The sequence below is a fragment of the Sorex araneus genome, chromosome 6 (genome assembly GCF_027595985.1).
Source record: "Sorex araneus isolate mSorAra2 chromosome 6, mSorAra2.pri, whole genome shotgun sequence".
Taxonomy (NCBI): domain Eukaryota; kingdom Metazoa; phylum Chordata; class Mammalia; order Eulipotyphla; family Soricidae; genus Sorex; species Sorex araneus.
In genome coordinates, this window is record NC_073307.1 from 84,152,721 (window position 1) to 84,167,657 (window position 14,937).

Consider the following 14,937-nt stretch of genomic DNA (forward strand, 5'->3'; position numbering starts at 1 on the left):
AGCTCCGAAGGTGAGGTAACCCCAGAGCTGTTGATACACACATATGTAGAGATCCCAACACATGTTTGTAAAACAGATGCTTGAAACTGGTTTGAGAATTTTGATAATTCAAACTTGTTTCCCTGCCACTGAATAGAACATAGTTAGGTTTTGGGTGCGGGTGGGGTCTCCAGGAGAGACAGCTCTTTTCCAAGCCTTTGCTCTCTCATTGTGACAGATCCTATGAGCATCAACCACATCCATGCAAAGCTCTGTGGTTGGAGGGTTGGGGCTATAAGATGGAAGAAGCAGGAATCCTGATCATTTTCACTCTGCTCCTGACAATCGTGACTGAGTGCCACAGCACAGCAGGCACCGGAAGCCACTGCCTAAGAGACAGGAAGGGAATGTGGGCAGTATTTAGTGTCGGACGGAGTCCAGTCCTGCGTGAGGGGAGCACAGAGAACTGTTCCCGGGGCTCTGAGAGCTGGACCGAGAGGCTTTGTCAGAGGTGACCACTCTAGCTGTGTTCAAGGCTGTGTGTGAATTCACTTTCAGGGTTAGACTGGGGCGCCCGTGGTACCTGGGATGGAACGTGCTCTTCCATGTCAGCCCTCCCCTGCCCACGACTCCATTTGAGGACTGAAAGTGCAGTGTCCTGGGAAATGCCTAGGGCCTGGGCAAATGGGGAAACTGAGTCATTCTCGGGAAGAGTGAGTGTGGAAAGAGGAAACGCCAATGGCCAGCTGAGCAGTGAAGCAGCTGCTTTCTGACCTGGTTCCCAGGAGCCGGGCCTGGGCGAGGACTCCTGTCAAGGCGCACGTTCCGGGGAAGCTGTGGTGGAGCACAGAAGCAGGCCAGGGAAGGGGGAGCTCTGACAGGGAATGACATGGCAGAGCCTGTGCTGCCTGGAGACAACGGGCCCAGGGCTGTGCCCCCACTCCCCATCCTCACTGTCTGAGCCCACCATGATTGGTAGGAGCCAGGGAGGGGAAGAGAAGGCCGCGGAGTCCCTGGATTTTGTCCCTGGACTTTGATTCCTCGAAGCATCAAGGGAGCCGATTTCCTAGAGCCTGAGGCCAGCGCAAGGCACCTACCCCAGACACCTTGCCCACAGGACGGGGGGAGGGAACCTAGAGGGGGATCTTGAGGGGCTTGACGTGAAACAGGTGCAGGCTCACTCAGCAGCTCTTCCCCATGCCACGGACCGTGTAAGCCCCAGGTAGGCCTTTGAACATGTGGAGCTTTTTCCCTTGGGAGATGCCGGGTGAGGCCCAATTAGGAACCAACCGAGCCAGCATAGAAGGAAGGAAGGACCATGCCGAGGTTCCTCTGGGAAGACCCAGGACGGTGAGCTAGAACATTCCGGGGAGTCTGCAAAGAGTGTTCCAGAGAGAACCCACAGGAAGTGCCTGAGGTGGGAAGGAGGGGAGAGGGTGAAGACAGGCAGGTGGCTCAGGGGTGAGCAGTCCAGACCTAGAGAGCAAGGACCAAGGCTTTTGCTGTGTCCTGAGCTGCAGAGGAGTCAGAGTGCAGGGAATTCCTGTTTTCCCTCCAGCCTGAGTCCCGCCTCATTGTGGTGGCTGTCTCTGCCAGATGCCCCCAGAGGTGACAGTGGGCAGGGACAGATTTCTTTTTCTTAGTGGCAAAGGGAATGGATCCCTAGGTCTCACTTACCAAGGCACGGCTGACGGTTCTGAAGCGGGACTCAGCAGTAGCTGTCCTGCAGACGACCCCAAGGTTCTCCCGACTTGAGGAGGAGACTAGAACCTGCCCTTCCCCCCCTCCTAGGCTTTCCTCTATAAATTCTTTGGCTCTACACTGAGGGCGTCAAGAGAAAAGCAACTGGTGAATACGATGGTCTTTTCCCTCCTGCAAACATCGCACCTGGAACCAAGCAAGAGGAAGGTGAGGTTGCATGGTGGGTGTGGGCCAAGTTGGAACCTGTTTTATTTCTTTTGTGGGCATGGAGAGTGTTGTTTTTCTCCTAATTGGTCCTCCAGAGGGTCAGGGGGCGTGTGATTCACTATGTGGCCAGAGGCTGCGATGCTGCATGAGCCCTGCAGTGCTGGGGATGACACGGCTACCCTGTTGGTCTTCGGGGGTCTCCATGGCCACAGCCTATAGTGTTCTGGGCTCTGGGGCTATGCCTGGTGACTTTGCAGGACCGTGTTGTGCCAGGGATCAAACCTGGATGATCTGCACACAACGCAAATGATTCACACTTGTACTGTCTCTCTGGCCTCTTTTGAGTTTTAGAAGCAGGATGGTTAGGTGAGAAAAGCTGGTTCCCAGCTCTGTCGTACGCTGACCATGTGTCCTTGGGCACATTGCTGAACCCAACTGGGCTTCATCTTTATCCTTTTTGAGTGAGCTTATGGCAGGGGGCGGGGGGATCTGAGTGCTAGTACAGCAGGTAAGATGATTGCCTTGAATGGGGCCAACGTGGGTCAATCCCTGGTACCCCATAGGTTTCCCTGAGCCTGCCATGAGTGATCTCTGAGTGTACAGCTAGAGTTAAGCCCTGAGTACCAATGATTGTGGCTACAAAACAAAGAAAAATATGGAATCAGCCTTTATACCTTCGCCTGAGGGTATTTTCTGAAGTTTTATTTTAAAATAATTTTACTCTTACAGTGTTTGCGTAAGCCAACCAACCAACAAGATACAAAGAGCAAAAGATTTCTCCCTTATACCCCCATTCAATCATTTTCTCACATTTATGCTCTCTCCCTCTCTCTCTATATATATATACATATATATATACATATATTATTTTTTGAGTCATTTCAGGAAGTTGCCATCATGGTATTCATTTGACACTTAAAATACTTAACACTCAGTTTGATTTCTCTGGAAATGAAGATATATATTCCCTTCCATAACCATGATGGTCTCATCAGGAAACCACCCAGATGTGGCGGCTAATGCCTTAGTGGCTAGGTGTGAACTTGCCAATTGTCCTATCAAAGTTGTTGAAAAGAAAACATAAAACCTTTTTTCTCTAGTCCCAGCATTGAAGTCCAAACCAAATATTGCCTTTCCCTGTCATTTCCCTTTATTCTTCTTTATCCCAAACGTTTCCTTAGTCTTATCTTTCATGACCTTGACATTTAAAAATCCTCAAATTTTCCATTGTGTGAAGTGCCCCTCGTTTTGGGTTAGTTGGTTCTTCCCTTGTGATGACACCCAGATATTGGATAGAGGAGGACAGAAGGTCACAGGCATGCCCTGTGTTCTGACATGACAAACAGGAAGGTACCGGGACCCATGCCTTCACACAAGATTTACATTAAGTTTCATTGCCTTCCTTTTCTCTTTTCCACCCTTGGTTTTGGGGCTTGTAGCTGCCCTGAATTGTGGCGGGGGGCTCAGTCTATCCATGTTTCAGGGCATTGCAGTGGCGCTCAGGGTCGCGTCCAGAAGCCATCTGGAGACAATCCTGGACCAGCTGCAAGCTTATAGTACTGTGCTCACGGACCAGAATTCATCACCCATCCTCGATGTGACAAAGGTGATAGCCTTCGGCGGGGAATCGGGTGGGGAGTTGTCAGGGTCTTTCAGTCTCTTACACAAAGCCTTCCAAGGCATCTCGGAACCCAGCCTCACCCACAGGTCTATCTGAGACTGTGTGACACACCTAGAAATGCTCATTTCGCTCCGACTCTTGGGATATTCCCTGTTCCCCTCCTTTCTCTTGCACCCTCATGTCCATGCTCAGCTGGCTTTCAGCAGCTGTGTGTCCAGTTTCCATCAGAGTGCTCACATTCTAACTCTTCTGCAGCGCCCCTTTTGTGCCCTCTGGGAATCTTTTCCTCTTGCAACCATCATATCCCTTCTGGGAAGGAGCAGGAGGTAAGGAGAAGGCAAGTTTCCCCTCTTCCTTCCTTCCAGGACCATCAACAGAGGGAATGGGGGCTGGTGTGCGACACCATCTATTCCAGCTTCGGCAAGATCATTGAAGACAGCAGGAAGGACGTCTTGAGTCATGTTGATGGCATCCTGGCTTTGGCCCTAAAGACCTACCAGGACTCCATCATAGTAAAGGTAGCAATATCCTTTCTTCAGTGCCCCACCCCTGCCTTTCTCTTCCTCTCTGCCCTTCCAAGGAAAAGCAGTTTGGACTCAGGGTCTGAAACTTGGGCGGTTATTCCTCTTCCATTCTTTACCCTGAGGCTAACTTGGAGGAGTCCCTCTTCATTTTAGGTCACTTGAAAAAATCTTTCCCTTCCATGCTTTTAAGGTCTGACTCCCTACTGAAAAAAATGAGTAAGACCTAAATTCCATAGGACCCAGTTGTAGGAAGAAGCATTGGGAGGAAGAGGAAGAAGTCCCCACCGATTTCCCTGCCTTTGTTCTTTTCTTTGTCTGAAGTACATTTCTTCGAGGTCGAGAGAGGGAGCCCCTGCATCCTTTGGGAGAATGGATTGAGTAGAAAGATAACCTCTTGAAACACCAGGAAACCAGACCTCTTCTCATTTAAGAACTAGCTGGTGTGGGCTAGGGAGAGGGGGCCCTTTGCCCTATGAGATGCCACAGCCCCCTTTCCTAAGCTGGGCTCAGAAGGATGGTGCAAGGCCACAGCTCTGGGAAAGTTGTGTGGAGGATTCAGCTCCTCATCCCCCAGATTGTGTGCAGGCAGCTTTGTCTGGCCCCAGGATTATACCTCCCTAGGAGATCTGAGCAATCTGATTGGTTCAGGACACCAACATGAAGCTGGACTACCTGGACGCCCTGACCAAAATGACAACCGCCTTATGCAACCAGGCCTTGGACCCTGATACTCAGTTCCCCTCTGCACAGGAACTGGAGCGCCTTATGGTGGTAAGTGCCCTGCTGAGGGAGGGGGTGGAAATGCAGAGAGGGGGCCGATGAGTCCTCTTGGGCAGCAGAGGCAGCACCCCAAGGCTAGCCCTGCAAAGGAGATGGTGGGATTCTCCAGAATCCATTTTCCCTCGTTAAGGTGGGGGTGAAGACTGTGTGTGTGGGTGTGATTCAGGGGAGATTTTGTCCTTTGGGGTTCTTAGAAAACCCTGAAGATTGAGGCCTAGAATGGGAGAAGGGGATGAAGGAGAGAAAAGTGTGCTCATGAGCTGTATGGTCTTGTGTGTGTGTTACAGAGAATACTGAAGGAGGAGCCAATGGAAGTCCTCTCCAGCTCCATTAGGCTGAAAGCCATCAACCTGATTATTGACTTAAGGTGGTATGCCTTCCCCTCTCTCTTGAGCTCTGCCTGTATTTCCGCTCTGTTGCCTCTAATCTGTGGCCACCTCTTCTTTCTGCTTCTGCTAACAGCTAAAGGGCCCCCAGAGTAGGTGCAGAGCTGCCCCTTCCTGTGCTATGAGGTTGGGAAGAGGTTGATTAGAGTATTGGGTAGAGACTGCCCCTCCTTTCTTTACTGGCACTTGCTATGGCTACTGCCCTGTGCTTGCTTCTGCTTTTAGAGCTGGATATCCTTGATGAGACACTTGCCCTGCATCAGTGACCTTGCATTCCCTGAAACACCTGGGTACCCAAAAGTGCTGTGTCACCCCCAAATACCAAACACATTGAGTCCTAGTTCAACCCAGATAGTAGAGTTCAGCCTGGGACCTTGTGGCAATTTTGGATTGTGGAAACAAGTGGTTTCCAGGGGCTTTTCTTGGGAGGGCACCAGGCTGAACCAGCCTCGTCTGATTTACCCTGGTTTGTTGAGCCTTGCACAGGTCTGAGATTAACTGCAGGTTTTGATCTCTTCTGAGATTTATTTATGGGTCTCTGAAGCCAGGCTGGTAGAAGAGCTTACATGATGGCGCTGGAGTTGGTTCGAGGGGGTGACTGCTGGTGCTTCCAGGACTACAGGGAAGTGGGGGGAGGTAGCCCATCCGACCTTGAGAAGCCTGGAGATTTCCATCACAAAACCCACACACATACCTGAATTTTTAATTTTAGGTTTGTGTCTTGGTGAGGTTGATCCTGAGACAGTGGAGTTTGGCCGGGGGCGTGGTGGTGATCTTGGATTGTGGGAACAGGCAGCTGCCAGGGGCTCAGCTTGGGCGGGCACCAGGCTGACTCACCCTCCTCTGATGTACCCTGGGCTGTTCAGCCTTTTGTAAGCTTAACTGAAGCTTTTGTTCTCTGGTTTTTGGTCTCTGAAGCAGGGCTGGTAAATGAGTTTGATTAGTTGAGCCAGAGGTGGTTCGTGAGCATGGGTTCCACATACCTAATATTTGGCCATTCAATTTCTTGGAAAACTTGGTCCCAAGTTTTTGGGGTCTGGACAGAGGAACAGCAGCAATTTGGGGTATCAGGAAGCCTGAAGGCACCATCAGGCTGCTGATACACTCACCCCATAGGTATGGGCTGACCCGCTGGCCGCACTGGACCCCCTTCTTGCTTTTATGTTTCTGTCTCCCATGTCACTGCCTTCCCCAGCTGTTACTAATCTCTGGTTGCTTTTCTGCTTCTCCCTGGAACTTAGGAAGCTCAAGGGCATCTCAGACTGGGATGGACAAACAATAGCACTACTTCAAACAAGTTGCAAGAGTGTGATTTGCCTCCCATACGAAGACAAGTTGGATATAAGGAGTTCCGACTACACGGAGGGCAAGGCCACTGTGGTATTTCATTCCTTCTTATTTGTCTGTTATTTTATATATTTTGAGGGTTGGCAGTTTGATGGAAGGATCTAGCATTGTCTTTAATGAAAATGGGATTATTTGATGAAAACTACTCCTGACAAAGAGTGCTGACAGTTCACAAAGTCTTTTTTAGGTTTTTCTTTAAATCCAAAGAGTTTTTTTATTGAAAGAAATTTAGAGATAGATGTAAGGGGAGAGGAGTGTGGAAGACATGTTCAAAAGATAACACAGGATTCTGCAGAATGGGAAAAAAAACAGGCAGTCTTATTTGTGTGATTTTTGGGCCACACTGGGTGACACTCAGGGCTTACTCCTTGCTGTATCCTCCTGGTAGGACTTGAAGAACCACAGGTGTCAGGAATAGAACCCAGGTTAGCTTCAAGCGAGGCAGGTGCTCTACCTGTTGTACAATCAATCCAGCCCCACCAAGTTCACCAAGTCTGAACTTAACTCAGGGGATTGCCTTTCTTCCCAGGGACTCTCATGGATGGCCACTGCCACCCAACGGCGGACATGCACTCCTTCTCTTGACATCTTATTCAGTCAATACCAAATTGGATGTTTCAAACCTGATTTTTAGGAAAGTTTCATGGAGAAATCGATGAAGGTTCCCAGAAACAAGACACCCGAACCATTTCTCCAGGGCCTCTAGTTTTGTCCTGAGGGAAGAAATGGGCATTTGATTTATTCATTCAAATCTATATGTTGGATTCCAAGAAGCCTTTTTATGTTAAAGTCTCTTGAAATTCATGTTCATAGATTGCTCCTTTATTTTGATTGGTTATTCATGGATGCTCTAGTCTCCTGAAATTCACTGAGGACAGTGAGATGATATTTTTAAAAATAAAGTTGTCTACTCTTTGCTGTGTTAGTTTGTTTTCCAATCAGGCCAATTCTTTCCTTTGCTTGGGCCATTGTTCATCAGCTGTCTGGTGGTTCGTCTTTGCGAGTTCATGGCATTTATGTTTTTTTTTTAATAATAATTTTATTGAATCACCATGTGGAGGGTTACATAGTTCTCAGGATTATGTCGGTTATACAATTCTCAAACACCCTTCCCTTCACCAGTGCCCATCTCCCATCACCAACCCCCCCCAGTATACCTGCCGCCCCCTCCCACCTCCCCAGTCCCCACCCTTGTACATGATAAGTTCCACTTCGTTTATGCCTTATCTCGATTACATTCCATGTTTCAACACATAACTCACTACCGTTGTTGGGGTTTCCCCCAAAAAAGGAAAGCAGTCCTATTGCCAAGGAGGCATTTGATAGTTCTCCACTGCTAAGAATATAGAGATATTAAGTCCAGCTGTTTGTTACCTAACTTTTCTTTTTCCCCCTTGCCCCGCGCCACCGAGTTCACGCCTGTTTGGTAATCGCCACACTGCCTGACAAGGGAAAAAAAAACCGAAAAGGATGGTTATTTCCCGTCATCGGCAGGCGTGGGGCTCTGGCTTAGTTGATAGACTAGTCGAGTGTCTGCAAGCAGTTTCTGGAACCGAAGGGCTTGCGCTGGTATCGGCTCTGGCTCGAGATTCCACCAGCGTCCCACTGTTCCATGTACATAATTTTTCCCCTTATATCCCATTCCTACGCCACCAGGTCTGTTTGCTTAATGGACATCACACTATGTTTGACACCACACCGCGTTTCTTCCCGAGAAAGAAGGATATTTCTTCTCAGCTGGTGTGGGGATATAGCTTAGTTCAGTCTAGAGAGATGGCTACCACTTTGATTGCCTTCAATATTTCAGCAACAGACTTACTATTCTTGTTAGGATCTCCCACAAAAGTCCGACCCATTAAAAAGGGACATATTACATATTGCTGATGCTAAGATGACATTAGGTTTTGGGTTTCTGTATAAAGTCCAGGGAAAGTACAACCAGAAATAACATCACTACAAACTTTTACCCTTTTATGGTGCTCATAAGATGGAGAAGCCTAGAGAGAGGCTCAGCGTCTCCATTTTGCGCTCAGGAAAACCGCGGATCCTGCGCTGTGCTCAGGGGGGAGGTGTGGAGAGAGAGAGAGGTTAAAAGAATTGGGGGATGCCCGGCTCCCACTGTTTCAGCGCACCGTGGGGTCTCTGGTCCCATGCCGGAATTAGTTCAGTGGGCTGTTTGGAGTCCAAGGGCGCTTCCTTGGGCTCTTCCATCATGCTCGCTCCACAGCAGGGTCCAAAGGGGCATTTATGTTTTTGAGTAAGGACTGGTGCGTATTGAGGCGGCCCAGGTGGCTTCCTTGGGCTGTGTCCACAGGGAGCCTTTATGGATGTAGTTCTGGAGGGTTTGGGGCAGGCATTTTGATGGGGTTTCTGCAAAACTGGGACAGACCAGGCAACTTTCAGTTGCTTTAGGAAGGACATTCCTGACTCTGTGCTCAGGGAACACTTGTTGCAGGTTCAAAGGAGCACTTGGGGTGCTGGGGATTAAACCCAGGTTGGCTGCATGTAAGGCAGATGCTCTACCTGCTGTCCTATTGCTCGGGCCCCAGAATGGAAGCTTTTTTGGGCATTAGTTGCCTAGGTTGCTGCCGGCCCCCTTCCCTGCCTGGAGCAGGCCAGCCTCTCAGTCTGTGCTGCTGACAGAACCAACAGGCTCCTGGGAGCAGAGGGCTGGGGAGAGCCGTGTCCTCAGGGTCTCCAGGCCCTTAGCACCAACTGCAATTGCGGGAGACATCCATGTTCTGCTGAAGAAAAGAGGAATTCCTTCAAGTTGGTAGAAGACAAGAGTAGGCTCTTGAAACTGAGACCCAGGGGATGAGCCAAGGGCCAGAATGTCTCCAGGAAGCCTCACTCGGCCAGTCCGAGCGGGCAGACTTTGGGAGGAGAGATGGGGCTGATATCATGGCAGTTTTTTGAGTCTGTTTTCTCTCCCCAGGAGCTGTACAAGAGTACACTGGAAAGTCTCTTAAGACTCACGCAGGCTCTGATTGAAGAGAGGCCCTCTGGGACAGAGGACTTGTTGGAGGTCAGTGGAAGGAGCCCAGGAAGTTGGCTGTATTTCTTTGCCAGGGCAGCCAGAACAATGCACTGCAACAGAGTCGCTTTGAAGAACAGAAATGTATTCTCCATCTTCTTCTCCCACCACGGTGATAGCTTTGGGCTGGCTTGGTTCCTCCAGGGGGCCTGTGAAAGAGAAGCTGTTCCATGCATGTCTTCTTGCTCCTGATGAGTTCAGGGTCGTGGCATGCCCCCTCCACTATCACATGACGATCCTCCCTGTGTGGGCTTTGTTTCTCACCAGGACAGGACTCATCCTATCAGGCCCTCTTCATCCGGTGTGAACTCACCTCCACTTGAACTCACCTGCAAGTATGGTTTTTCTGAGTTAGGTTACGTCCTAAGATTCTGACTGGTTATGAATCAGGGGGATTCTTTAGCTGAAGTGAGCGGAATTGTGGCATCAAGGAAGAGATAGAATAGGATGAAGCTTGAGGGCTGAAATTTTGAGAGATTATATTGGACTTAGGGTCTGAATAATGTTGGTTTTTGCTTGGAGAGAAACTTTCCTCCTCCAGCCATTGCTGTGCCCACTGCCTCCCTCCCCCTCTGCACACCTTCCGAGGAGCTGGAGACACTGTTCTGGGACTTCCCCACACCTCACTTGCAGAGGCTGGCTCTGCTGTCCCTTGTTTGGCCTAAATCAGTGAAAAATGGGGTAACACTAGTGCCTAGTTGACAGTCATTTGATTTTATTATTGATTTATTTCAAAAAACATTTTTGTTGATCCACTGTGAGATATACCCTTACAAAACTGTTCATGGTTGTATTTAAATCATTCAGTATTCCAACACCCTTCCCTCCACCAGTGTACATTTCCCAGCACCAGTGTTCCCAGATTCCCTCCCATTATGACAGATGTATTCTTCTCTCTCTCTCTCTCTCTCTCTCTCTCTCTCTCTCTCTCTCTCTCTCTCTCTCTGTCTCGCCCCCTTCCTTTTGAGCATTGTGGTTTGCAGTATTGATACTGAAAGGTTGTCAAGAATATCCATTTGTCTCTTTACCTACTTTTAACCCCCCAATCTAGTCCAGTGTGATTATTGCTGTTATTGTCATACTGGTCTTTTCTCTATCTTACCTACCCTCTCAACCCCCATCCCCCCCACACACACTTGTGGTTAGTTCTAACCATTGACCAGTCCTCCTAATCCCTGATTTCCCTGGTCATGGATATTAGTCTACTAAATATTTTTATATACCACAATTGAATGCAGTCATTCTGTGTTTGTCCCTATATTTCTGACTCATTTCACTCAGCATGATACTCTCCATGTCCAACCATTTATAACATTCATGACTTCATTTTTCATGACAGCTGCATAGTAGTCCATTGTGTAGATGTGCCATAGTTTCTTTATCCATTTGTCTGTTCTCGGGCACTCAGGTTGTTTCCAGATTCTGGCTGGTGAATAGACTTCAGTGAACATAGGAGTGCAGATAATGCTACTGCTGTGTTTTTGGACCCCCAGGGCATATTCTCAGAAGGGGTATTGCTGGGTGAAATGGGAGCTCAATTTCTAGTTTTTTGAGAAATATCCATATTGTTTTCCATAAAGAGTGGACCAGTCAGCATTCCCATCAACAGTGAAGGAGAGTCCCTTCCTCCCCACATCCATGCTTTTGTTCTTTTAAATGTGTGCCAGTTGACAGTCATTTTAAGCATGATAAATGGCATCATGTTTATTTGATGCTTAGGTCAAAGAAGTAGAATGCAGGTTCAAATTATTGCCACTTTCCAGATGTTTGTGACTTTATAGTTGAATTCACCGTGTGCTGGTGCCACTGTCATGTTTTGCCCTCTACCATATCTTCCTGGTCATTCAAAAAGCACTGGTCCAAGTGAGTCAAAAGGAGGGACTCTCCTGGGAAGAGAACATCTTAATTTAAGAAGGATATGTACCAACATAAGCTGTAGTGCAAGCTTCAAAGTGAAGAACCAGGGTAGGTCTGGCTTTGTGCGGGTAGGAGTCAGAGTGACACAGCAGTCTACGTATGCATCGTTAGTCATTCATCAAACACATGTGTATCATGAGGGGAATGGTGGGCATGTGCTGTTGGGGATGAGACAGTGGACATACTAGACATGTACTTCCAATGACAGAGGAAGCTCCTCAGGGCATAGCATAGTTTGCTAATGAAGAGAAAAGTGCCTTCAAATGAAGTCTCCACTGCACAGTCTCCACCTGACCAATTGGCTGGCCAATACTGTCCAGCCAGATGTAGGCTCTGCGTTGACCCAGTCAAAGCCAACAGAATGTAGTGAAGGGGCATCTCCAAGAAAAGTCTTTGTACATCATCCAAAACACAAGTCTCAGGACAGTATGTTTCAGCCTCCTTTTTGTTTTTTTGTTTATTTTTTACAGATCTGTCAGTTCTTATTTCCTATACTTGGAGCTTGATTATTATTCTATTATTATTTTAAAGCACTGTGATTTATAATACTGCACTGGTAGGGTACAACTTTCCAACAACACATGCTCCACCAGAGTGTCCACTTTTCTCCATCACCATTGTCCCAGTGCCCAGGCCAGCTTCCCTGCCATCTCCACTCCCACCCCCACGGCTACCTCAGTCGTCGGTCCAGTTCTGTAGACCAGTTTTCAGGTTCTGTTGCCTTTGGACATTTATGATTTCCTTACAGTGTTTTAAATAATATATTACATATGAGCAAGATCATTCTGTATCTTTCCCTCTCCTTCTGGCTAGCTTCATTCAGCTTGATATTCTCCAGGTCCATCCAATTGGCAGCCTTTTGCATCATTTAATTTTCATCATTTTTTATAAACTAGTAGTAATATTCATTGTGCACATCTACCAAAGTTTCATTATTCAGTCATCTGTTCTTGGACACTTCGGATTTCTTGGACATTCTGACTTGCACTGCACTGAATGAAGAAGTGTAAATCTCTTTTTGAACTTTTTTGTGGCCCTTTGGCTAGCTGCTAAGAACTAGAATCACTAGGTCATGGGAAAGTTCATTTCTTAAGACAGTATGGAAAAGTCTTTTCCCCCCATCCTAGCCCACACTGGTTCTTGCTATTCTTGATGTAATATGACAATCTCATAGGTATGAGGTGATAATTCATTGTTGTTTTGATATTCGTTTCCCCACGAAGTGATGGCCAACACTTTTTCTTACACCACATGTCCCTTCTGTATGTCTTCTTTGTGAAATTGTCTCTTCAGCTCCTCTCCCTAATTTTCAATGGGGATGTCTCCTTATGTTATTAAATTTTGTGGTCCCTTTATTAAATCCTGCATATTTGTCTTTGGATAATTCCGTGATGAGTGAATATTTTCTCCCTGTCAGCAGAGTATCTTTGATTCCACTCATCTTTTTCTTTACTGTGAAGATGTTTCTTAATTTGATGGAGTCCCATTCATTTGTTTTTTCTTCTGTTTCTTTGGCTAATTGACATAGAGTCATAGATAAAGCCACAAGAGTCAATATCGAGGGGGTTGTTCTGTCTATATTTGCCTCAATGTGTTTTGTGGATTTGGGTCTAATACTGGGGTCTTGACACCACTTGTATTGACTTTTTTGTGTAGTGTGAGCTATATTTTTGCACGTGACTAATTGGTGTTCCCAGCAAGAATTTTGAGGAATTTGATTCCTCCATTTCATTTATCTAGTGCCTTTGTCAAAGATTAGCTATCTCTCTCAGCACCTATTGATATGATCATATAATGGTTTTATCTTGCCTGGTATTTATAGACAGTATCACATTAACTAGTGCATATTGAACTATCTTTAAATACCTGGGATACACTCTACTTGATCAAGGTCCATAATGCTTCAATATTTTGTTGAATTTGTTTTGCTAAGAATAAGTTGAGGATCACTGCATCTCTGTTCATCATGGAAGTAGCTATGCAATTTTCTTTTTTAGTAATATCGTTTGCTGATTTTTGTTATCAGGGTAATATTTGGTTCCAGGGAAATTGTTTTGGAGCATTTGTTTGACTTTCTGAGAATAGGAAGCAGGGTTTTGAAGATTTGAAAGAAATCACTTGTGAATTCATTTGGGTCTGTCCTTTGAATTCTGTGTCGACGTTTAATTTCCACATCAGTAATTGGTCTGCCCAGGTGTTCAGCTTCATCCTGATGTAATCTTGGAAGTTATAGGATTCCACAGATTTATCCATTTCTTCTAGGTTCTTCAATTTCATGGCATAAAGTTTGTTCATCATATCTGGAACAAACTTTTCACAATTTGCATAACATTGGTTTTAACTTCTTCCCTTTCATTTCCAGCTCCAATGTATTAGTTTTTCTCTTTACCTTGTTAATTCTGGTTAAAATTTTGCCAAGTGCTTATTATTTTAGAAAAACAGCTCTTTGATTCATTAACACCCCTCCTCTCTTTTTAATTGCTATTTTGTGTTTGCCTCACCCAGCAGTGTTTAGGGGTAACTCCTGACTGAACTCCTTCTGGGACTCAGGGTCCCACATAGGGTGCTTGGACTCAAACCCAAGTCAGCTGCATGCAATGCTGTGACCCTACTCATCTACTTTTGCTCAGCCCCATTCATTCATCTCTTTTATTGCTATTTTTGTTGGTTTCTTTGTTGCTTATTTCTGCTCTAGGGCTTCTGATTCTTCTCCTACAACTTTGAGCTTCCTTTGTTGCTTCTTTTCAAGTAACTTACAATGTGCAATTATTTATTTTGACCTTTTCTTATTTCCTTATGGAACAAGTTGCTATGTAGTTCCCACTTATAGTTTTTGGTGTGTCCCATATATTCTGGTAACTCAGGTCATTGTTCTCATGAAATTTTTTTTCAGGGACAGAAGAGGGGCTTCTAAGCGGTGTCCAAGAGGTACCAAAGTTGGTCCCTCCAATGTTTTTGGTTAATTAAAATGGTGATTCAGTGTGACAGTCCACATTGCAGTGGTGTGAGGGGCTTGTAGTGTTGAGGATTGTCCTGGTCACCAGGGACCGTTTGGGCTGCATTTAGCAATGCCCTGGGGACTCTAGGGTGCTGGGTATCAAACTGGGGTCAGCCACATGCAAGGATATGCACCTTAAACCTTGTTGCATTTCTTTAGCCCATCCAAATAAATTGTGTTCTTCCATTCAATGACTTCGATTGTAGTCTGATCATATTCTCACTTCTACTTTCTCTTTCATTGCTCTAGATTTGTTCTCATTATGTAACTACCTACATAATTATATATCATTTTGCATCTTCATATCATGATGATGTTCTATCACTAACCTCAATGAAGCCTTCTAGTTCATGATCTGGGAGGATATAGAGCTGGTGGGTGATGGGAAGTCTTCCAGATTATTGTCTTCACCCATTCATTTCGAGGGGCTACTGCACTAATGA

The 14,937-nt window shown here is 46.5% G+C and overlaps 1 protein-coding gene across 1 annotated transcript in view; it reads left to right on the plus strand.

Moving 5' to 3' along the window:
- The window catches only part of LOC129405894 (maestro heat-like repeat-containing protein family member 1), a 61,996-nt gene that overhangs the window by 21,395 nt on the left and 25,664 nt on the right, over positions 1–14,937 (plus strand). Inside the window, exons 17-20 of the mRNA XM_055143588.1 lie at positions 1,771–1,887; positions 3,371–3,493; positions 3,874–4,026; positions 4,681–4,803. Of these exons, the coding sequence (XP_054999563.1) occupies positions 1,771–1,887; positions 3,371–3,493; positions 3,874–4,026; positions 4,681–4,803 (516 nt within the window). The remainder of the gene's footprint in view (positions 1–1,770; positions 1,888–3,370; positions 3,494–3,873; positions 4,027–4,680; positions 4,804–14,937) is intronic.